Source organism: Agelaius tricolor, unplaced genomic scaffold (genome assembly GCF_023055355.1).
Source record: "Agelaius tricolor isolate 1412-34295 unplaced genomic scaffold, bAgeTri1.0.p SCAF_1, whole genome shotgun sequence".
Lineage (NCBI taxonomy): Eukaryota > Metazoa > Chordata > Aves > Passeriformes > Icteridae > Agelaius > Agelaius tricolor.
In genome coordinates, this window is record NW_027269261.1 from 47,244,831 (window position 1) to 47,268,414 (window position 23,584).

Consider the following 23,584-nt stretch of genomic DNA (forward strand, 5'->3'; position numbering starts at 1 on the left):
TTTGGTACAGATGACTTAGGACATAATAAGATTTTGTATTTGCAGAGTTGCTGCTTCCCATTAGCTATTTTCAACACTGTGTTTGTTTCCTTCTGTGTTTGGATTCCTTTACAGCACTGATAAGTTTCCCTCTAGTCTTGTTCAATTTAATAGCTTTTAACCTGTCTGTTTTATTTATGTCTGCTTAAGTGCTTATTTAATCTTTTCCCTTATAACTATAATGACCTTCCACAGGTTACTATAATCCTAGAAGGTATGTGGGGAATTTAAAGATTTAAAAGTCGTTTGACTTCATAAATAATTTTTATTTTCTCATTATGGGGTTTATTTTTAAACCAAAAATGTTTCATTTTCTGTTGGATCAATGATTGTTTTTCACACATATTTCTTTCACATATATAGTAGTAAGCAAACTGAGACATTTTGGATTCTAAACAACTTTTTTCTTTTTTTTACAGTTTGGTTAGTGAGAACTGCAAAGGGTCTTGATCTGACAGGGAAAATACACAGCATATTTATTCTTTGGTGTGGTCTAAAACTAGAATTTTATGCCATTAAAAATAGTTACTTATCCAGGTTTTTGTTTATATTTTAAAAACTGAAAGAGTTATATTCTGCAGATAGCATTTACCCAGCAATATCACTGTAAAGCACATTTGTATTGATATTGCTGCTTCTTTCCTCCACTGTGAGTGCCTGACTTCTATTATATGCTGTACTTAAACTAACAGACTAACCTTTTAATGTGCCCTGGCAATTACAGAGCCATTAATTCAGCAAGACGTTGAAGCCTATACCTACTTTTAATGTACAGATTTAATGACTATATTCTACTTCTGATGTGGCCACCCTTCAGGAATGACTGTAATCCGTGTCTTTTGTCTCACACTGAGACAAAACACAAACAACTGGTGCCCATCTCCTTCACAGCAAGGTCCATATCTTTGTCATCGCCACTACAGAAGCTGTTCTGCTTTGCAGCCCTGAACTCAGAGCTTGTCTTGATCTGTGAGCACATATGGCAGGAGTGCCTGCAGAGCACGAAGAGCTGTAGCACAGCCCCAGAGCCAAAGGAGGCTTGAGAAATGGTACTGTCAGACACATACCCCAACCTCATTTCTGCCCCAAGACACAATCCACTGTTACATAAATCAGAAAAGAAGAAACCTGGGAGATTTGGTGGTCCCAGCTGGTGATCATATGAATTATTCCTGTTTGTATATTGACAAATATATTGCACTGAATGAACAGCCTGGTGATTTGTGTCAGGTTACACACATATCCTCCTCTCTTGGGCCCTGAGTAAGCAGTCAAGCTCTGCAGACAGGATCTGGCTCAGTACCCTCCTGGGAGATTGCTGTCCTGAGACTCCTGACTGTCCAAGGGATGCCATACCTTTCTGACTCAGGTACAGCCCCACAAACTGATCTCACTGCCTTACAAATACCCCTTTTGTTTCTTCATGGTTCCTGCCTCTCAACTAACCTGCATTGCCTTGTTCTAATCCTAGCTCATGTTTATCCGCAACTTTCAGTGCAAGCTCTTTGATTTCTTCACTTTGCTGTTGATTTGCTCTTTGGTTTGAGGTACCCATGATTTCTCAGTTTTCCTGGGTGCATTTCCATTTGGAGCCTTGGGCTGGTCTGTCCTTGGTGACTGACTCCTGGTCTTGAGTTTCTTCCGTTTCAGTGGCTGGACCCACCCCAACTACACTCACTTAGCACAAGTATTCCACTTGTGGCTCCTTAATAACTTCCGTTCAAAGCCACCTTTCTGAATGGGAATTACAAAACATGATATCCCACTGTTGACGCGGAACATTTGGCACACAGCTTATCTGCACGATAACTCAGCCGCCGGTGGGATAGGTCGTGTGGGCAATGTCGGGTTGTGGCTTAGGAGAAGATGCAAGAATGCGGGAGAATGTGGCGTCCCTGCAAGATAAATCACACTTGTCAAGATCTTCAACGGCTCGTACTGTTTTCACAGACAATTAGGCACCTAAATGCCTTTGGACATAGTGCACCTGTTTTTTAGTTTGGAGTTCTTTCTAACATTGTGGATTTAAGCCAGGAAAGCACTCTAAGCAGCAGTAATTTTGATCCTGTTTTTTTCAGTACTTTATCTTTGCTATGTTGAAAACAACTCGAAAATATGTCTCTACCTAGACAGGGCAACATCCCATCCCAGAACATGAGCAAATACTTCATACAACCCCCGATAAAGAACTTCATTAACATGGTTAAATGTATTCCTGGCAAAAGTGCCATCTCTGTATTTCACAGTCATCACGAATGAAACATTCTTAGTATTGCCTTGTTCTGACTTCAAAGATAAATTACCCTGTGCACACCTTATACACCTTAGAAGGAAAAAAAAGTGTTATTACATTTCTTTAGCTTCTTTCACTTCATTCCCATCAAAATTTCATTTAAAGTCTCTAGATGCCCTGAGCCCATCTATGTGCTCCAGGCACTCAGGCTTTCAGGTAGCTGAAAGTTGTTTCTGCTTTGTTTGCTCTTTGGGAGGAAATAATGGCTCCTCACACAACTACCTTTGAAAAGTCTCCAGAAGGCTCACAAATTCACTTTACCAGATTAAATAAGATTAGTCTACACAGGGCCTGAAGAAAATTTCTCCTTGATTGAAATTTTTTTTTTCCCCAGGGATGATTCCAGCTTTGACCAATGAAGTGCCTCTCAACACTATCTTTAAAGCTATGGTTCATAAAGTCATGAACACTATAAAGCCTTTCAATTCTTCGAAATAACTTGAGCTACACAGAATCCTTCAAAAACTGCTAATCTAGAATGAAAGCAGTGATCTCATGTGCCAAAGCATCACATGTCCTACATTATCTGTTTCATTCGCTCTATGACCAGTCTAGACTTTTGCTTGTAACAACTTTCAGTGACAATTAAAAGAAAAAAAAAATGTTAATCTCTCTGAAGTCTGGTGTTCTCCTTCTCTAAACTAACCTTAGACACTCTTTCTCCCTGTTTTGATGATGCTCTACTGGTTTTAGAGCAGACAATCCTCCCAAAATCTGGGGTGATATGAATGATGAAGTCACAAGTTAATCTCAACTCCATTCTATTTTCTCTGGTTAGATTGCAGTATTATCTAGACAAAGAAGAGAGATGAGTAGCAGAGAACAGAAGCCCATTTGAGATGAGTTCTCTTCCTTCTTCTCTGCCATGAGGAGCTGTGGGGACATCTGGATCTCTAGGGAACATCACTAAATAGGACCAGATAACCTCAAAATATTAGAGCCAGACCAGCCCTGTCATGTATGATTCACTTGCTGTATAACGCCTAATAAAGGCAATATGTGTGGAACCAGGAAGGCAGCCAATGCAACTTCTTCCAAGAACTGTGAGTAATTAACAGGGTCTCTGGTTAATTTCTTTCATGAAAAAGTGTTGAGTGAGATTCTTACAAGTGGTACTTTTTGTGTGATGTCTCCCTCTACTCCTAAACAGCACAAGTTCATGCAACTTGAAAGGGAGAAAAAGTAAAATTCAAGTTTCAGAATTTGGGAAGAGTTTGTCTCCAGCTGCATCAGCTAGTGTATCTTTGCTTCACTTTAGGTCTTCATCTCCTGGTGGTTTTCCTCTCAAAATCTGGTTCTATAACCCAGCTGTAATTATTGTATCCTCATATAACATGCCTGAGCTTCTTCCTTTTTGAATCTTTAGCTTCTTCCTTTTTTGAAGTGTTTCAAATCTCTAGTGTTTCAGAGGAAAAATCATTCAGAACTTCCCTGAGATGAAAGAAGCCTAATTAATTCCATCATGTTGCAAAGGAGAAGAAATTCACAAAAAGCTACATATTGTCCTTGCTTGTGGATCTCATGTCCTGCAGCTATGAAGAAGAGGAAAGCAAAATTCTCAGCCTGCTGTTACTGTTACACTTTGTAAGGAATGCTCCATCTTTTTTTGCTCTCTATGTGCTGCAGGCTTCCCCTGGTACTGCCCTTGAAGCAGCCATTGCTGTCCATGACTGAGGTCCTGTCTCCTTTGAACTTAACAAGCACTTTTTTCCTCACTACAACAGACCAAGAAGGTTGTGGAAGATGTTTGAGCTGCCCAAAGCAAACAGAGCCTACCCCCACCCCAAGCAGCAGAAGATGCTCCAATCAAACAAATAAAATGATGGGTGGTTCCTTCTGACAGTGGGGCAGATTTTAAGTGACAAGAATCCTGCCAGGGATATGTTGAGGATGGAGTACATGTGATAACAATTTAATATGTGCATCACACAAGGCAGAAGTTAATATCCCTTGTTATATTAATATCACATGGCACTATTGAATTTGATATTTTAATTAAACCTAAATATATCTCACTGATAGCGATTGGCCCTGGATGTTTTGGGAAATACACAAGCATTTAACTGAAACCATCAGTTCAAACAAAAGACTGTGTCCTCTTCAATATTTCAAATGTATTATGAACATGTCAGCTAATTGTTCTGAAGAAATAATACTAAGCTGCTTCTGAATTAGTTGATGAGGTGACAGAGCACAGAATATCTTATAATGTGATGTTTGCCACATATGGCTCTCTGCAGGCCCTTGAAAACATAATGCCTGCTCCCTTTATGTTCAACATCTTTGCTGGCAACATGGGCAGTGGGATTGAGTGCACCCTCAGCAATTTTACTGCTGCACCAAGCTGAGTGGTGTCACTGAGTGGCAGTGGACATGCTGGAGTGAAGGGATGCCATCCACAGAGACCTTGACACACGTGAGAGATGGGCTGATGCAAAACTCATTGAGATCAACAAAGCAAAGGGCAAGGTCCTACAGCTGGGTCCTAGCAATCCCAGGAATAGCTCCAGGCTGGGCAGAAAAGTAATTGAGAGCAGCCCTGAGGAGAAGGACTTGGGGGTGATGGTTGATGAAAAACTCAACATAAGCCAGCAGTGTGTGCTGGCAACCCAGAAAGATTCTCCAGTGCAATCCTGGGTTGCATCATAAGGAGTCTGGTCAGCAGGTTGATGGAGGGAATTTTCCCATTCTACATTGCTCTTGTGACACCCCACCTGGAGTATTGTATTCAGTTCTGGCGTCCCCAGCATAAGGACATGGAACAGTTGGAGCAAGTCCAAAGGAGGGCCATGAAGTTTTTAAGTGGACTGGAGCAACTTCCCTGAAAAGGTGGACGAGACAGTTGGGGCTGTTCATCCTGGAGAAGAGAAGGTTTTGTGAGACTTCACATCAACCTTCCAGCGCCTGCAGGGGGCCTACAGGGAAATGTCAAGGGGCTCTTCATCAGGAGCTGTAGTGATGGAACAAGGAGTAACATTTGCAAACAAAATTATGAAAAAAAAGGTTAGTTATGGTGAAGAAATTCTTTATAGTGAGGGTGATAAGATACTAGAACAGGTTACCCAGGAAGGTTGTGGATGCCCCAGCCCTGGCAAGTGTTTAAGACCAGGTAGGAGAAGAACTTGGGCAACCTATTCTAGTGAAATCTGTCCCTTCCCATGGCAGGGGAGGTTGGGACTAGATGGTATTTAGGGTCTCTTCCTACCCTTAACATTTTATGATTCTAATTAATTTTCTTAAGGGACTTTTTCATAATAGGAAATAAATAGATGTGATCAGAGACCATCAAAAGTGAATAACAAAAAAAAAATTGTATCACTACAAAACCATTTACTTGTGTTGGATGAAACAGAATGGACTGAGATTGGGCCAGAATAAGTGCAGTCTTTTATTTGCTGGAAATCTAGGAATATTTATATGTATTTTTAAGTGAAATATGTCAGTTTGAACAGCACCAGCTTGTTTTAATTGTACAATTTGACCATGAATTGAATTATTTTTGCCAAGTTGTGTTAATTTACCTGGCCAGTTTTATAAAATTTATGCACAGTTAATACTTAATTTATCAACTTCATGTAAATGATGGAATTCTTTCTTTCTCTTTGCTCCTAATGTCACACAATAATGTCTGTCCATTTCTGACTAAATTATCCATCAAAACTTTGAGAGATATATGTGCAGTAACTAATATAGCACATTGTTTCTTAATTCCTTCAGTTCCTTCTTTATTTTTGTTAGTTATTAAGAGATCTTTGTCAGCTCTGGGTGGATTCACACTGAAGTCTTCTTTTAAATAAAACATGATCCCAACTACTCTGTGTTATGCAATAAAAATTATGTATGTAAAGAGATACTATTTAAGGAGAGTGAATTTAAGGAAAAATTAAATAAAGATTTGTCTTTTCTTCTTCTTGAAGAGACAAGGAATTTCTCGGATTCAAGCTATGTCCTTTACCACAAAAATACAATGTCAGGTTCAAACTGATAAAAGAGCAGAACTACCAAAAAAAAAAAAAAAAAAAAAACCATCTCAAGAGCAAATCTGGCATCTGAAGAGTTCTATCACAAATTCTAGGAGCAAGGTGTGCCATCTTCCCACTCCAGCCATCCTCACTTCCATGAGGATGCTTGCTGCTAACCCAGCTCACCTGCCACCCTCTGGGAGGCTGAGCTAGAATCTAAATGAATGCAGATGGGTGTCCATTCTCAAAAATCAACTACCTTTTATTAACATTCAAGAAAACTATTGAGGGAGTTTGTGGTCTTTTGTGGTCTATAGCAGTCCACAGCTTCCTTGCAAGGGGAAGCTGAGGGGCAAGCACCAATCTCTTCTCTCTGGTGCCCAGGGACAGAACACAAGGGAAGGGTATGAAGTTGTGTCAGGGGAGGTTTGGATTAGATATTAGAAAAAGGTTCTTTATCCAGAGCATGGCTGGACACTGGTACAGGGAAGTGATCACAGCACCAGCCTGAGAGAGTTTGAGAAGTGCTTGGACAATGCTCTCAGGCACAGGGTGTGACTCCTTGCGTGTCCTGTGCGTGGCCAGGAGTTGAACTCAATGGTGCTTTTGGGTCCCTTCCAGCACAGGATATTCCTTGGTTCTTCATATTTTCTTAGTGATGGACTAGGATCATTACCAGAATAATAGACATCAAAGGTAGGGTGCTTCAGGTATCTATACCAATCACTTTGTAGTTATTCAATTTGATTATAAGATTTGATAACGAGACGTATTACTGTTCACATAGATGCTTATCCATTTTGATATCAATCAGAGATGAAATACACTATCTATTTTAATTTATGGTAAATTATGCAGGGACCAGGAGGCGCTCAGCCATAGGGAACGCAGAGCAGTCCAGGCAGTGCAGGTATGTTTATTATTTTACAGGCTCTGCAGCAGTTGTCATGAGTGCTTGACACTGTGTGGAAAAGCAGTGTACTTTCTCTAAATGATGTATTTGATTACAACCAAGTATTTATAAAGCTTCCAGCTGCAAAGAATTTAAGGATCTTAAGCAAGTTAAAAATGACAGTACTGCCATGTGTACTTTTCTCTCTTTTCATGCCATGCTATTTAAGATCTGAATAATCCACTTTTCTATATATGATGATAATTCTGGGTAGGAATAAGGAGAATTTCACAGGCTAATGAAATAAGATTAGACCATTTAAATCATTCTGGAAACCAGAAGGCAATGCACCCCATAGTTATTTTTGTTCTAGTCCTAGATCTGTACTTTCATTTAACAACCTCATGAATCCTTTAGTTGAAAAGGAAGGCGTATGTTGCTCCTAGCAAGCCAGCTTACATAATTAGAAGTAAACAAACAAACTTCTGAATTTATAAGCATGTCTACAGATCTGTTTTCAATACCATCATTGTCTGCTTAAATGTTATGTAAGAGGGCAGGCTTAGTGCTACTCCCTCTAACCACAAGGAAATTCAAAAACATTCAGAGATAAAAGTTAGAAGTTCTGCTGCTCCTGAAGTGCTCTGGGTACGCATAGTGAGAAAATTACTTCATGTCATAAAGTATCATATGCTTCATTCAGATGTCCTGGACATCTGCAGTGGAAAAATGGATTTCAGATGAGCAAAACTCCATAGTGTAGCTATAGCAAGGGGACTTGCCCATATGCCTTCTAATTATCACAATTTGCATAATTTTCTAAATCCAGGGCCTGTGGGAATGGAATAATCTGGAATTGGAGTGGTCAGGATGAGAAGAAAACAGACATAAGGAAAAGTCTGCGAAAGCTCTGGTCACAGAAGGATTTGACAACTACAAAGTTACATACAAAGACATGGAGAAGCAATAGGTAAAAGGTGAAGCATAGCACCTAGAAAAATGATGTGTTAAAGAGAAGGGGACATCACAATTCTCTGATGTATCAGTCCACTTTCCCCTGAAAGTTCATTGGGCTGGTGGAAAGAACTCAGAGAATATTTTAAGGACCTCAAATAATTAAAGTTTTGCTTATGCAATTTTTCATATTCTGATTAAGTAATGAAATTTTACTCAAGGAAGCCTCTGTGGATGGGACACAAGTACAAGTACTCATGCTTGATGCGTTAGACCACTCATCCACTCCTGGTATTATTTATGTTACTCAGGTAACATAAACAATACCAGGTAACCATTGCAATAAGAATGCCAAATACAGAAACTATGAATGATCTGAAGTATATTCTTTTGATAAAATATAGCTGAGTGCCTCTAAATACTGATCAAGTCTGATGAATCTATAATTTGCAAGTGAACTTTGAATAAGTATGGAAAGAGTCCTAGAGCAAATTGTTATCTATAGTAGTTCTTTGCAGCATGATCTCTTCCCCCACACCTAGAACATATGTCTAAGATTGGATCATAGTTCACATCTCTACCACACACACACACACACACACACAAACACGAACAAACTAACAAAAAAAACACCACCCAGAAACTCCAAAACCAAGCCTCCTAAAAAACCAACTGAACAAACCAAACTAAAAAAAAAAAAAAAAAACAACAAAAGAACAAAAACCACCACAATATATTTTTTTCTTCTGTAAGAATCAAAGACCATAGTTTAAAATAACCAAAGATCAAAGTTTGTCTAAAGCTTGGCTTGGGTTTTCCTTTGGGTATGCGACTATTGTACCAACTTTTAAGTGCATGCTCAAAGAGAGAAGACAAGAGACATAATGCTTGAAAGTTAAGTACCTTACTTCACATTGACTTATTGCTTATCAAGGCCCAAGAGGAATCTTAAAAATCTTGAAATTCTCAACTCAAATCCATAGTTCTAGCTAAGCAATGATGATCTTTTTAATAAGATTAACGAGTCTAGATTCAAAAGTTTGAAGTGATGGATAATGTAGTAAGTCCTTCCCTGCTTATGCAATTCTTATAACCTTTATTTTAATCTGAATATTTCAAAACACAGCTTTCTGATACTGGATCTTGTTATGCCTTTGTCTGCTGGATTAAAGAGTTCTCAAAGCATTCCTGAAGTGGTTTCCTGAATGCTTTCCAATTTTTCAAAATCCTTTTGAAGGTGTAGATACTGGGGCTGGACATGGTATTCCAGCTGACAGTTAAGTTTCATTACCTTGAAATAAGGATTAACTGAGAAGTCAAAACTACATAACTTGGTGTAGTGACATTTCACCTTTGGTGACCTGGCTTAAAATCTGTGTTTGGTCAGCAAAGGAAATTGTTTTTCTAATCTTATCCGAGCCCCTTCTGACGTTTTTCCATATCAAAAAGAATTGCTTTCACTGGCATAATTTTCCTTCATGACTAAGGACAGGCCTAGCACTGGGCAGGCTGAATAACAGGTTTGAATGGCAAGGACACACTGCCAGAGCTGTGCTCGTCCTGAGCGCAGGCTGTGGCTCCTGTGCTCCCAGGCACAAACACACTGGAGCAAACACTGTGTGCACATGAGCAGCAGCCACTCACTTTCCCCTTCCCTGACCTCAGGCACTGCCAGTGCAGCCCCAGCAGGATCCCTTCTCCCCTTTGCTTGGTGATCCTGCCTGAACAGTGGTGAAGGAAGCAATTTTCCTTGCAGCCTCAAAATGAAATGGTATTTCACTGCTGCAAAACTACACTAAGACTTGAGGCTTGTGAGATGAGTTTCAGGAAGTGAGTTACAGGAAGCAACCTAATTTAAAAACCCTTTTTGCACTACAGAATATTGCCAAACAATATGCAATTAAGAGAGTGAGATGTTTCCAAATAGTTTTTCTTCAATAAGTTAAAAAATTAAGACCGCATACCGAGTATTTAGATAGTGATATCTTCAAGGCTATGAAGAGAGAGAAAGGTAGGTGAAAAAGGAAAGAACATAGTTGATGCAAGAAATCACTATATTATTAGAATATTATTAGGATAATATAGTTGGTCATTTATGGGGTTTGGATAGACTCATTATTATTTAAATACATATGCATTAGCATATACATAGCTATATTCTAATACAGAGCTTTTTGCTTGCCAAACCCTCGTTTTTCACTGCAAGATAAAATTACAACATAGTTGTTGGGATTCATCTGACACAATTTTACCTTCTAAAGTATTAATTATCAACTTTAAGTTATTCACCAAGGTGCCCTTTTGTGACTGGCAGAAGGAAAAAGATACCCCTTGAGTTATTGGTATCATAGCCTCACAAATGGCATCAGAAGAAATTATTTGCCCTATAAACATGCTTCTTTCTCTCCACTGAGTATCAAAGAAGCTCACAAAGTCTTTTTTATTTGATGTGATTTTTAAGAAATTGAAGTTAATTAGTTGTAGATATCCCCACCAATGCAGGTTAGAAATTTATATGGATATTAATGGCTACAGTCAGTGTTTCATCAAAGCAACAAATAATCATAAACTTCTTTGTAGCACATTTTTAATGCAGTGCTGCCAGCTATTGTGAAGAAGACAGGATGAGGAATAGGTAGAAGGTGCGTGAGAGCCCTGAAAGAAATCCTATGCTAATTTCAAGAGCTATTGATGTATCTGATGTTTGTAACATGTGATATTGAACCAATTCTCCAGCAGGATTTTCAGGCAAGAGGGAGATAATCAGAAAATCATTAGTGAAGAAGGGTCAATGAACCCTTTGTTTTTTGCATCAAAATGTCCTGTAGTACTTGGGACAGCCTTGCCATACCCCTCACTAGGAAGTCATTATATGACAGCTGTATCCAGCTTAAAGTGTTGGTTAGAAAAATTTGGTTGCTTAGAAAGTCATGCCTTTTGGTTAGAAAACAGATTTTGTGTGCCAGAGGGCTAAACTGGATGTTTCCACTGCTTTGCTGAAGGAAGAGCTGGGATGTGGGAAGTTGTCAGAATCCTAGCTGGAAGCAGCCCAGCTGTGCTCAGTTTCCCTTTCCCCCTGGAAGTCCCAGAAGCAGCAAGCCAGGGCTGCTAGTGCATTTCCTTGTCCCTTTCTGTTCCATACTCCTGCCCACTCTTCTTCTCCTGTCCTTGATGAGAATGTCTGGCTCTTGCCCTGATTCACTTCAATTCCAGTCTTGGAATGGAAAAAATCAGCTTTGCTTGCACAACTGAGATCTCACAATCTGTCCCTCATTATTAAATGCTGACAGACTTGAAAGTGTGCATGCACAACATGGGGAGGTGAGCCTTTGACATGGGGAGCTCTCTGAAAGAGGTTGAAAAACTCTTTCAGACAGAAACAGTGGTTTGGTTTCAAATTGATGCACTCTACATTGAAATGTCAGGTTTTTTTTGCTGTTCTGTAATTTCCACTAACCTGTTTCAAAATCTCAAACAAAATTATGTTTAGAATCAAAATATCCATCAATTAATAATAATCATATTTATAATCTCTTGTTCTGTTATAATTAGTAATTTCATTGCTTTCTTAAAAATATGAAAAATACAGTAACAGAATATTTAAAGTAGAAATATTAATGTTTCAAAGTTTCTATTTTTTCCTGAATCTGTTCAAAACTTCCTGGAGAAAATACAAGATTATTCTTCAAGCAGAAACATTCCTCAACAAAATTTTCTTTTAAAAGGCTCTTGATGAGATGTATTTGGATTTCTGAGCAACTATTGCCTTAAATCATTTCATCACTGAGTTCTGTAAAAAGGAACCTCACTTGGTGGAAAATAAGTAACATCCAAGCAGCCTCATCTGGAAGAGTATTAGCAGTAGCAGAGATCTGCAAGGTTTTCATTTGCTTAACAGAATGCCTTCAAAGTTTGTAAAGTAGTAATATTTCCTGCTTCAGAAGGAATAAGGGTAAAAAAAATAGCTTATAATTCAGATTCAAGGAAGAGTATGAAAAAATTGCTTACTTTCTTGCCAAATAAAATGTAGGACGAAATAAATGTTCTTAGGAGTTTAGTAGATATAGAGAGTGTGGTCAAACACTGGAATAGGCTTCCTAGAGAAGTGCTCAATGCCCAAACCCTTTCAGTGCCTTAAAGAGGCGTTTGGACAATGCCTTTAACATGTGTTAAACTTGGTCAGCCCTTGGTCAGTCTGATGAATCTGATGGATCAGACTACAGGATCATTGTAGGTCCCTTCCAACTCAAGTAGTTCTATTCTATTCTAGTCTAGTCTAGTCTAGTCTAGTCTATTCTCTTCTCTAAGCAAAACAGTTCCTAACACACCCTTGGACTTTCAGGGACTTCAACTGTTTCAGGCATATGCAGATTTGGTATAATTAAAAAACAACAGTGTAATGAACTTTATGTAGGTATGCTCACCATTCAAACTGCACTGCACTTTTCAAAGAACACATCTGTGTGTACTAGATTTTGAGAAACCATAGCTGTTACCTTATTGTCACCTGCCCTTTAAAACAATAACCAAGCTCCCCTAGATGGAGTAGAACAATGCTGAGCACATCAGGGAGTACCAGCTGTGCTATGAAGACAGTGGTTGATAATATACTGCACACCAAGAAGAAATAACTTGTGATTTCCCCATGTGTTATGAGTATGTAATTAGTTGAGCAGAGCACAGGAGTTTAGATGCAGGCATGGACAAGTGCAAAAGGTGGGCTAACAGAGTGAAAGAGAAAAAGGAAAGATGGACTATTGCTTAAACTCTTTGAAGGTTATCAGCACCACCAGGTATTAATGATCTGCCTTAAAAGCCCAAAGATAGAACCTGTGTGCCTCTGTAGTCACAGCACAAGAACTCTCTCCACAGCTAAAACTCCTTATTTACTCATCTGAATTGGGTGCTGGAAGACAAAGAAAGGAAAGTAATTTGAAAATTTTTACTTCAGTTCTCTGGTGTTCACGTGTTATCAATCCTTTGCGGGAACCCAAGTTACAAATCAGAGCAGCACACTAACATTAACAGGGCTCTCTCAGTCCAGAACCAGACAGGCTTGGTTCTCAGCTTAACAGACTTATTTAAGAAAAAAACCTAAACAACAAAAACCCCAAACCTATATATGGAAAGAATGTGTTTCCATCACAAGACTAATAAAATATACAGATTTGGCTTCCCTCCATCTAGTGGCAACCAGACAGAAATCTTCTCCCCTCCTTCCCCAAACTAGCAGTGTGTGAGCTATGGCTAAAAGTTAGTTTTGCACGTGTGTGGCAGAGTTTGGGCTTTTTTATAGTCACTGAAGTCCAGGAGTTGCCAATTCATGGTTTTGATGTGCTTGCCACTGACAGAACATGGTTGCCATTGCACCACACCCCTGGTGTGGAGCCTGGAATGGGAACTGCTCAAGAGGAGGCAGGAGGAGAAATTTCCCAATGTAGATGGAAGCAAAGATCTGCTGAATGCCTGTAAATGAGTCGTGTTGAGGTAGAAAGGTCTGAGAAAAATGCATTTGTAACTTCTGATGAAGGTTTCTTAAGCAATGGAAAGGCAACAGAGAAGGGGCAGTTTCATTCATCATCAAATGTGTCCTAGAGTCCTCAGTAAAACATCTGGGCTCAGGCTTTCTTATTCTGGTGTGCTGGAAGCAGACTAGTTCTTACAAAGTCTTTTAGCTATTCACATGTCTGTCCTTGCTTGAAATTATTTTTCTCTGATGTTTTATCTGAGCTTGCAACACTTGGGATTCCATGTGAGTTTCTGAACAGGACAAAAGTCACAGGAAGGTAAGGCACCTCTCTGTCTGCATCCGGGTCCACGCTCATAAGCAAAGCACTCTCTCTGAGCATATCAGTTCTCACATGAACTTGCCCTAGTGTTAGGTTGGATTTTATATTGGATTTAGATATATTGAATGGTCTGTGCAAAATGTATCCAAATACAACACCTGAATTTTAGGAATGTTCAAATATCATCGAGATCCATAAGCTTTAATTAAAGTATAAAAATTAATTCTATATGTGTGGGCACACACAGACACAGAGTACATATTTTAATACCTGTATATATACAATTACATATACAAAATGCAACCGTTTCTTACATAACTTAGCAAAGGATCTGGGTCTCATTCTCCTGTATTGTGTATAATGGACAGTTTAAAAACAATCTTTCTGAGGTTCTTTGTGAAGGCAGATATAGAAAGTAATTTTACATGGCCTCTCTATCAATCAGGGTAAGAAAAAAAACAAATATAGTGAGATAATTTTTATGAAGCATAACTGAATCATGCCTCTGTTTTCATTAAAATCATATAGCAATTAGTAAGTGATGATCTGGTTTAGAAGAAGGAACATATTGTTTTTGTACACTGTGCTTTGTGTACTGCTTGGGCTAAATTAAGACAAATAACCAAGACAATATTTTTCTTTGATATCAGTAAATATTGGCATCAAGAAACCTATTGCCCCATTATTTTTAATGGGAAGAATTCACTCTAAACCTTTTTTTCATCAAGTTGAGGAGGTGATGTCATATGGTAAAGGCTGGATATTCCAAATAAATCACTAACAAGTCATTTTGGCTGAGCAGTATGTGTATCAGATATGCAACTGAACATGTCTGGAAGAAAATGCATTATTGTCATAAGACTTAGGAGTCAGAGCCTGATGAGTTTGTGTATCTTGCAAACAGTTACACAAGTAACCAGACATTTCCTGCACAACTCAACATTTTTAAGGGAATGTCCTAGACTTTATAGCAAATAACCTTGGATTACACGCTCAGACCCTGATTCAGCACCCACTGCTGAGTGTTTCACTCTCTTCCTGCAGGCCCTCGCACGGCATGTTCGTCAAATGTGCGTTGTAAAATCCACTGCAATATCCAAAGGGCGCCAGTGACTGAGCTTTAGGCATTAGTGTGTGTCAGACCTGCCTTCCCCAAGACGTGGCAGCAGCTTACAATTACAGGCCACCTTCTCTTCTTCTCTTAGTCTCTGATCCTGAGGGTCCCAAACGATTTAGAGCCCAGGGAACTGGACCCACGCCCCAACAACCCAGAAGCTGCTCTGGTGCCCTGTGCTTGTTCTGCTCATTGCAGATGCCTGCCCCAGGTGGGGATTGCTCCAGCTCCACCCTCATGGCCACCAGCAGGGCTAGGCAGGCACTCTTTTGTCCACTGCTGGGCTTCAGTCTCCACATGGGAAGCCATGGATGTGTAAGTGTCTGGCTATGGGTGTCTGGCTCCAAGGCAGATGTCCTGGAGGATGAATTAAGCTCCCCATGGGGAGTGTGCAGTAGATTTAACTGCCTCATAGGCAGTGTGGGCTATCCAAAGGTTATGAGGGTATCTACTAAAGCTCCTGCTAATTTGATCTGCCATAAATCCTTAAAGGTTTTATCAGCAGGAGGAATCCGAAAATAAGCTCATTACTCTTTCTCACCAATTGACTGTGATCTTTTTCCCTAATTTCACGACCTAACCTTATGAATTGACAGAAAACAGAGTATCAGTGGACAAATTAGACCTCTTCCTGATCACAATGTAGCAGAAGAGGAGCTATGCCAGTATAAGCTTGGTTTATACAAGACTCAATTTTTGCAACAGGGTTACTGAGGATCCACCCTGCAGAGAATCAGAGCAGATGTGTAAAGTCTGCGTGGAAATAGGAGCCTTCCTTTCTGATCGATCTGCAGTGATACCTCAGGCATAGATTAGACCCCAGGAAGGGCATTTCTCATGCTATAAAGTCTGGAGGTGGGTGAATATTTTTACAATCAAAGTGAGGCTGGGGAAGAGAAAAAAAATGAATAAAAAGAAAAAGCTGGCATGTCTCCAGGAAGCTCTGTTTTTCATTTCACCTGAACTGTTTAGAATTTTTACAACTGAAAATTGCTTCTTTCCATCTGTGAAGCATTTGTTTCTTGGAAAAGATGCACAAAGCCAAGACATGAAAGACATTTGAAATAAATAAATAAACTAATGCATTCTTTGGAGAATCCATGCTGTTTCCCTACTGCTCCCCATTTTCTTATGAAGACCTCTCCACAGATGGAGGGCAGCCGTGGTGTCCTCAGCAGTAATGAGTGAGGGAAAATAATTTCAGTAAGTAAATTACAGTAGCTCATATGCCTGCAGTGTTAATAGATTCTGTTTCTAAAGCATAGGCCACAAAGTAGTTTAGTGAGAGGAGGGCATCTTTCATATATGTGCATTCAAAAATGTTACAATTTCCAAAGAATAGTTACCTAATAGAATCATCTGTGGGTAGTACTGCCTGGTGTAAATACTTTGTGCAGGAATGGCATGGAAGATGTCAAGTGAGGCTACAGCACACAATTCAGTGCTCTGTTCAGTGCCTCTGTTGACATTATGGTAGCTGAAGATTGTTTTGTACAGCTCAGTAGAGAAAGAGATAAAACAAGCCATTTCTCTGGTCCTTCCCTAACATCCCAAAGTGTGTAAGCACCCAATAACAAAAATAAAATGGCAGTGGTGGCTATTGCCAGGTTCATGACTCCTCCTGCTCCTGTATGACTACATCCCTCTTTAAAAGGCATCACAAAGAAAATTACCCAGAATATCTCAACAAAAACTATGGCAGGTAATTGAGGAATTTTCCTCTGCCCTTTAATCTGAAATGATTGCAGCATAGCAGAGAGAAGGATGTCTAAGTAAGGACAACACTAAGGGCAGATACTTGCTCAGAAAGAACTGAATTCTTTCAACTGACTTGGGCCAAAGGATGCTGGCTCATGCTGGCTGCAGGTTTTACCCTGTGCTTTTCTCCCTGGAAAGGAGTTGCCAAGTGTCCTTCCATATGCTCCTGGTAGTGAGAGAGTTCAATTAGTGACAGCTATCAAATTCTGCCTGCCCAGAAGCAGGGATCTGTGTTTGCTAAGGGTTTCACTGGATTCAGAATCAGAAAGCAAATGTTGCATTAGCAGGCAATAGAAAAAGTTATTGGGCTGTCGTCTCTCAAAGTGATTAATTATTTAATGTGACTAAAGCAATTGATTTATTAATTATTTAATAGAACTTCTAATTGTTCCTTAGCAACTATAAAAAGTGGAAGGAGTTATTTTGGAAAATTGCATACCATTCTACTGTCAGGTGTGTTGATTTGCAGCTAGGTGGTGGCACCAGCCTCCATGGTCGACCAAACTGGAGACCACATTTCCTTCATGATTTGTGTTGCTGGAGCTAGGGATTGTATTTGAAGAATGCAAGAGAGGAGCCAGGTCTGGTAAGGGCCTGAGGAATCCTTTTGTTATTCAGATTGAAAGCTTGGCTGGTTATGTTGAGAACAGAGAAGATTTGCTCCCTCCTCCTTAACTATCCTGGAGAACAGAAAACATGGATGAGATCTCCTTTGGAAGCTCATATATTGCTGAAAAATAGACTCAAGAGTAAATCTATTCTTCTTAAATCTTTTCTTTAGCTTACTGTAATTTTGGGTACACCAAATATCAAGCTTTGAGGAAGAAAAAAAAGAAAAGAAAACCCATAAAGGCCATGTGTTTGATCCCAGGCTCAGCAAGGTGTTGTTCCATAGATGAATTTGCAAACCTCGGTTCTATCACTCTGCTAAAGTGAGAGCTATCAGGGTCTCCTTAATGTGTTACACAAAAGGGCTGCAGCACACAAAGCCTGGAACACATCAGTGTACAGATCCCAAGAGGGTCCTGTGGAGTCTATTACTTTGATGAAGTGGTATTTAAAATTGCATTACCCAGCAGCTGTTTAACCCTCCAGATGTTGCCCCTGTGGAGTGTTTAATAGGACGTGAAGTGCTGGTAGGCTAGGCCATAACCTCATGTCATCCATTCAGCAGGTCACATCAGGTCTTGCCATCTTCTACTAAATCAATACAGGATGACCTGACATAGCAACTTTCCTCATCTGCTGTTCTTTTTCCTCTTTATTTTTCCAATTCTGAGTAGAAAAATCGGAAGAAAACAAAACGAATCCAAAGGAATGGGAGAAAAGAAGGAGATCTGAAAGCAAACAAACTCCCAGAAACTTTTGTTAAAATCTCAGTTCGTGTTTTCCCCTTGTGTGCGCTGACAGCCCCGATCCAGCAGCTTGGTGCTGCCATCTGCTGTTGCTCCTGCCGCTCACGCTGCCCACGTTTTTGAGCAAAAATAAATCAGCATCATGAATAAATAAAAGGTAAATAAAAAGGTAAATAGGTAAAGAAGCCTAGAATGGGAAAATCTCAACCTTTAATTTTTGGCAGCATTTTCGAATCCTTGTGTAACATGTTAATAGTAATTCTTAGGGTCATCAAAAACATGAGGCGTGATCAACTCAACTTTTGGGAACATTTAGTCTGGAATTTCCTGTGGCTATTTGGTCGAGGACCTGATGCTCCACAGTGTTTTTCATGGTTTAGATATTTGGTGCCACAGGTATTTGTTTTACAGAGCTGGCTTCCAAAATCAATTAAAACCAATCAAGGAACAAACTTGTTTTGATTAGCACAGGGCACCTGTTAGATCACATTTGCAAAGATGAAACTTTCTGTCTGAAGGCTGGATACCCTCTGGGGCATCATCAGCTTTTAAGAACATTAACAAAATCTCTTTGTTCACTAGAAGGAATTCAGCTGGCATATGACTTGTCCCATCACCCCTCATTGGGCTGTCCGGTATCTAGCTGGGCTGTAGTTCTGCCACCACCTGGGTTAAAACACAGTACTGACAGGAATTTTGTTTTGGAGGTAGATATGCAAATGAGGAGTGAACTTTTATTGTGGGGGTTTCTTGCAGCACAAACAAATTGGAACTTTTTATAGAGTAAAAACATTTTACTGTTACTACACAGACCTCTATTTTTTCCTTCCATACTTTTTTTTTTTTTTTTTTTTTTTTTTTTTTTTTTTTTTTTTTTTTTTTGGGTGGAAACCTATTTAAACTTCTCAGCCAAATCTTTACCAAAGATTTCAACAGGGCCAAGATTTCAATCCTTGCTGGCCAGTGTTAGCACAAATGTGATGGCTGCTACTATGATTATATCTACGGAGAACTGGTACTTAGAGGAAATAACAGTTTACTGGCATCTCTTCTAGTGAAGTTTTTGAGATTCAAGTATCAAGAATGTAGACATGTATTGAGCTCACTGTGCCAGCACAAATAATCTCTTGACACATGACTGCAGCCGCAGAAATCAGTGCCAGCACGGCTCTCTCAGATTTGAAAGAATTGACCACTTCCTCTCACTGTTACAAAACCCTGTGTAGGAATGTAAAACAGATACTAGAGCACATGACAGCTCAGGAATGGATGTCTGTCACACCAAACCCTTGACAAATGTGTTTTTCATCACCTGGCTTCACCTTCTGTTATTCTAATAGCATCCTATGGAGTGGTATCCTATGGAGTGGTATCTTGGAAGTACTGTAGAATCTCCTTGCCTGATACAGATAGCAGGAGTAAAGCAGCATTTAGTGTGGCAGAGGTTTTCCACTGTAATCCATAAAGTTGGAGCTTGGGAATTTAACAAGAGTTGTGCTGTAAATTCTGTTTCTGAGGAATGGTCTTTCTTACCTTTGCAGATCCATCTCCTCCGTCACTTACCTCTTCCAAAAATGCAAGGCTTTGAGAGTCCTTTGGCTGCAAGAAGAACAAGTATCTTTGCATCCTCTCAGGAAGAAGTAGCAGACTCAAAAGAAGCATTTTCTGTGTGTTCTTTAGTGAAAAGATGCAAACAAGGTGAGAGAGCAGACTGGTGCTTACAGAACAGCAGACATCATGCTCCAGGTGTGGTTAGTGCCAGTGGGACAGAATGGGCTCCCAGCCCAGGAACTGCCCAATCTTGGTAGGCACCCACCACTCCAGTTCTGAGACAGAAATTGTGCTGCCAAAGACTCAGTAGACTTAAACCCAAGTTTTGAAATCCTACTAATACATCCACAAGTCATTTTAATCTCTTCCCTCTCCTCACTTCCCTCCTGATCTTGTCGAGCCCAAATATCCATAGTTAAAGCAGGCATTTGGTATAATGCAAAATGTCAAGTGAATTGGCAACAGCATAAATCTGAAATGCAGATATTTGAAGATACATTTAGAGAGAGAAAACTGCTTTAATATATTTGAGTTGCAACTGGAACATGAGTGCATGTGGAAGAAACAGGACTTTCAACTCATCTTACCAGACTTCCAGACCTGGAGCCAGCTGTGCTGGCAATAGGTCAATAAGTGTCAGCCTGGGGCTGGAGCTCGTGTTCATGCCTCTGGGAGCAACAGGGAAATGAAAATCACCATGACTGTGCTGGTGTAGATGTAACTCGTGTGCCCTTGATCAGCGCTTCGCAGGGGAGCCAGAGAGAGCAGGCGTGGAGAGCAGGCAGCGGCAAGGGTGCATGGCAACTGTGGCCAAACAGTGCTCTCCCTTCCAGGCCAAGCACACTCCATTAACCAAAGTAACCAGAAACAGGTGATCTGGCCTTTGAAAATCAATAGTGTCACCATCCCCATGTCTTCCAGGGTACAAAGAGCATTTATAAAAACAGGTTTTACTGGATCATATTGCACAGTTCAGTTTACTTTTAAGTATCAAGGTCTTGTTTAAATGGTGCATATATAGCAATAATAATTAAAGAGAATTCAGTCATTACCAAATTTTAGTCTCATCTGACCTGAAAATTCTTATTCTAATACCTGCATTTCGGCTATAATTGTTGTCAAAATATCCTCGTCTGAACATAGAAGCTTCAAAAGATTTAAACTGCTATTGTGACTATCCTGTATACAATACAAAAAATATATTGTTACTGCAGAGGAAAATGACTTATTACATGCTTCTCACATAGTATCTTTATTAAACATTTGGACAGATATGCATCCATTTATTATATAAGTAATCTATGGGTTCTTAGTTTGCAAATGCTGGTTGAAAGTTCACAAGAGCAGGCTTTTCTGTGAACTTTCTGTATTTGTAAGTTCAGTCACTGAAATAAATCCTGAGCCTATTGCCTGCTTTTAGCAGTACTTTGCACTGTACCCCAGTGGCTAAAGCTTGGAGCTCTGTATCTGAATATTTCAAAACCTCTGACCAGCTTGCTTGGAGTTTGTTTTTCTTCTTAAATAATGCAAGTTGTTCTGGAAAGAACATATAATTGCAATTATCTGATAGTCAAATCCTTAGTCACTAGCATACCAAGCTCCACTACCACTAATAGAGGTTTCACTGGAGCAAAGCTTATTGCAGCATTTTGTAGTTGTTAGAAAAAAAGTGTTCTTTGTGCGTGCTGTAGTTCAGAGCTGTAAGGTCTTTGTGAATGGTTACTCTCAAAGCGCTACAGAAGTTCCCCGGTTCAAGGTGGCTCCTGGCTCCTCGGAAAAAGGAATGTGGGCTTCCAGCCTGGGAGGAGAGAAATAAGTGAAAAAGGAGCATCCCTGGGCTAGGCAGGACAGGTCTGCTTAATGCAGTTCTGCAGCCTGGACAGTCAGTGCTGAGCTGGTTCAGAAGGAAGAAAGGTGAGTGCTGACCCCAGTAAACACAGTGAGCATCCATGAATCCAAGTCATCAATCGCAGGGAAAGCTCCTCCAGCCCTATTTGTCAGAGCAATAGGATTTTCAGATTATAAAACCAGGAGTCACTGTGTGGTCACCTAACCACATCATTTAGGACACAGGACATCCTTGAATTTGATCCAGTTTAAACTTGAGTAAATCTTTTAGATTAAAAAAAACCAACAACATCTATTCTCGATTTAAAAATTGCTAATGGTAGAAAAGCCACAATAACCTCTTGCAATCCACACCAGTAGCTAAGTATTTCCCTGGTGAAATGTGTAGCCTTTTCATCCTGTGTATTTGTCCAGCTCTAGCCACAAGATCTTTTTATATCTTTTCTTGCTAGATTGGAAGAGCATTAGTCCTGAAGTAAATACTTACCATCTACAACCAAAATCCTTAAACTTTTTCTTGGCATGCTTTAATGATTGCACACCTACCACTTCTATCCAAAGATGCTTTCAAGCCTTTTTGTTGGTCTCAGAACAATCTTTAAGAGTGCCTGAAGCAAACACTTACTTCAGAGCTCAACACACATACAGAGGAAATCAGGACTTCATGCCAAAAATGCGTATTCCCAGGGGTTACATTAGTTCCCAACCAGTTTTGTGCCTGGAGTTGACATCCAGCTAATGCCCTGGACATGAACCAGCGTATCCAGTTTAAGCCCATTGAGCCCTGGTGAGGCGTTCTCCCCACAGCTCATACAGCCCCTACAACGTGTTTCTCTGCACCTGACTTCACCTTTCTACAGCAGATAAATAACAGTTGCTCAGTCATACAACTTCACATAACCAAACACTTCAACTTTGTGCTTCTAAAGTTCCTTCAGTCCTCATTTTAGATGGAGGAATCTGGAAATCTTCATAATCATTGCCATGTTTTCAGTGATGATTTTATGCTACTATTACTAATAGTAAAATTTGTACCATAATTTTTCAGGAAGCAAGCAGAAGCAAGGCTGGTCACTGCTGAACTGTTCAACTGCAGAAATATTAGCCAGTGTCATTGGTACTCTGCATACCCTCATTTTCCTGAAGTCACACATTATTATTCACGTCATGTCTAAGGTATTATATAAAGTTACTGTGCTGCATTTTCAGCTCAGAGAGGTCTCTCTCAAATAATGTAAGGAAGGGTAGCAAGTGCAAGTAATTTTCTGTGCTCCTGTCATGCTTTTCAGGTAAGAGCAGCAAGTTATTAATTAATCAGCTCCATGAACTAATTAAAATAATATATTCTGCATGTACCAATTCATATAACATATGTAGGTGAAATGAAAACCACAGCAAATATAAATAAAATTTTCATAAGAATTTAGGGACAGGCCATGAAAAGGACCCTGGGAGGAAAAGGGAAATAACTCTCTTTTGCCTTGCTTTATTCATAAAGATAAATTAACTTTCTTTCTGAAAATGGTTGATACTCAACCTTGGTTCTGCATGTCAGCTCCTCTTCTTTTCTTTCTTTGAAATGCTGAGCATCTTTTGATATGTATGGTAAGTCTCTATTAATCCATTCCTATCAGAGTGCTAAAACGACACGTATCACGGAGGAAATGGTTGCATAGTTCTCCTTCCACATGGACCTCAGCAAAAATAACCAGCTGCAAACAAGCAGGGATGCATATTTTCCATGATTCATTCTGCAGAACCCACCATAGGCTGTGGGACTGTTGTACAGAATTTGAGCTTTCACAGAAAAAAAAATGCTACCAGGCGGCCTGATGGTGAGGGAAGTCTTCCCAAAAAGGAACTGAACATGAATCAAGTCAGGATGACTCAGATTGTTTTTGTGATTCTGCAGAGAGACAATCTGAGATAATAGCTGGGTTGTGTGAACTATTGCTATAATTTATTACAATAAATTTCAAAATACAATGACTTACTATTGTGAATTGTTTTTTTATTTTCTCTCTATATA

The 23,584-nt window shown here is 39.7% G+C and overlaps 2 protein-coding genes across 3 annotated transcripts in view; both read right to left on the reverse strand.

The window, feature by feature from the left end:
- The window catches only part of GREM2 (gremlin 2, DAN family BMP antagonist), a 60,971-nt gene extending 43,611 nt beyond the window's left edge, over positions 1–17,360 (reverse strand). The window contains exon 1 of the mRNA XM_071432829.1: positions 17,241–17,360. The gene's annotated coding sequence lies outside the window, so the exon portion shown is untranslated. The remainder of the gene's footprint in view (positions 1–17,240) is intronic.
- The window catches only part of RGS7 (regulator of G protein signaling 7), a 250,885-nt gene continuing 227,585 nt past the window's right edge, over positions 285–23,584 (reverse strand). Inside the window, exons 17-18 of one of the 2 annotated variants that reach the window (XR_011680081.1) lie at positions 17,241–21,505; positions 285–1,934 (exon numbers count right to left, since the gene is read on the reverse strand). Coding sequence is in view for 1 of the 2 variants with exons in the window: in XM_071432724.1 (XP_071288825.1) it covers positions 21,344–21,505 (162 nt within the window). In the remaining variant the exon portion in view is untranslated. Of the gene's footprint in view, positions 21,506–23,584 lie in introns of both variants that reach the window. The other variant, XM_071432724.1, reaches the window with a different exon arrangement.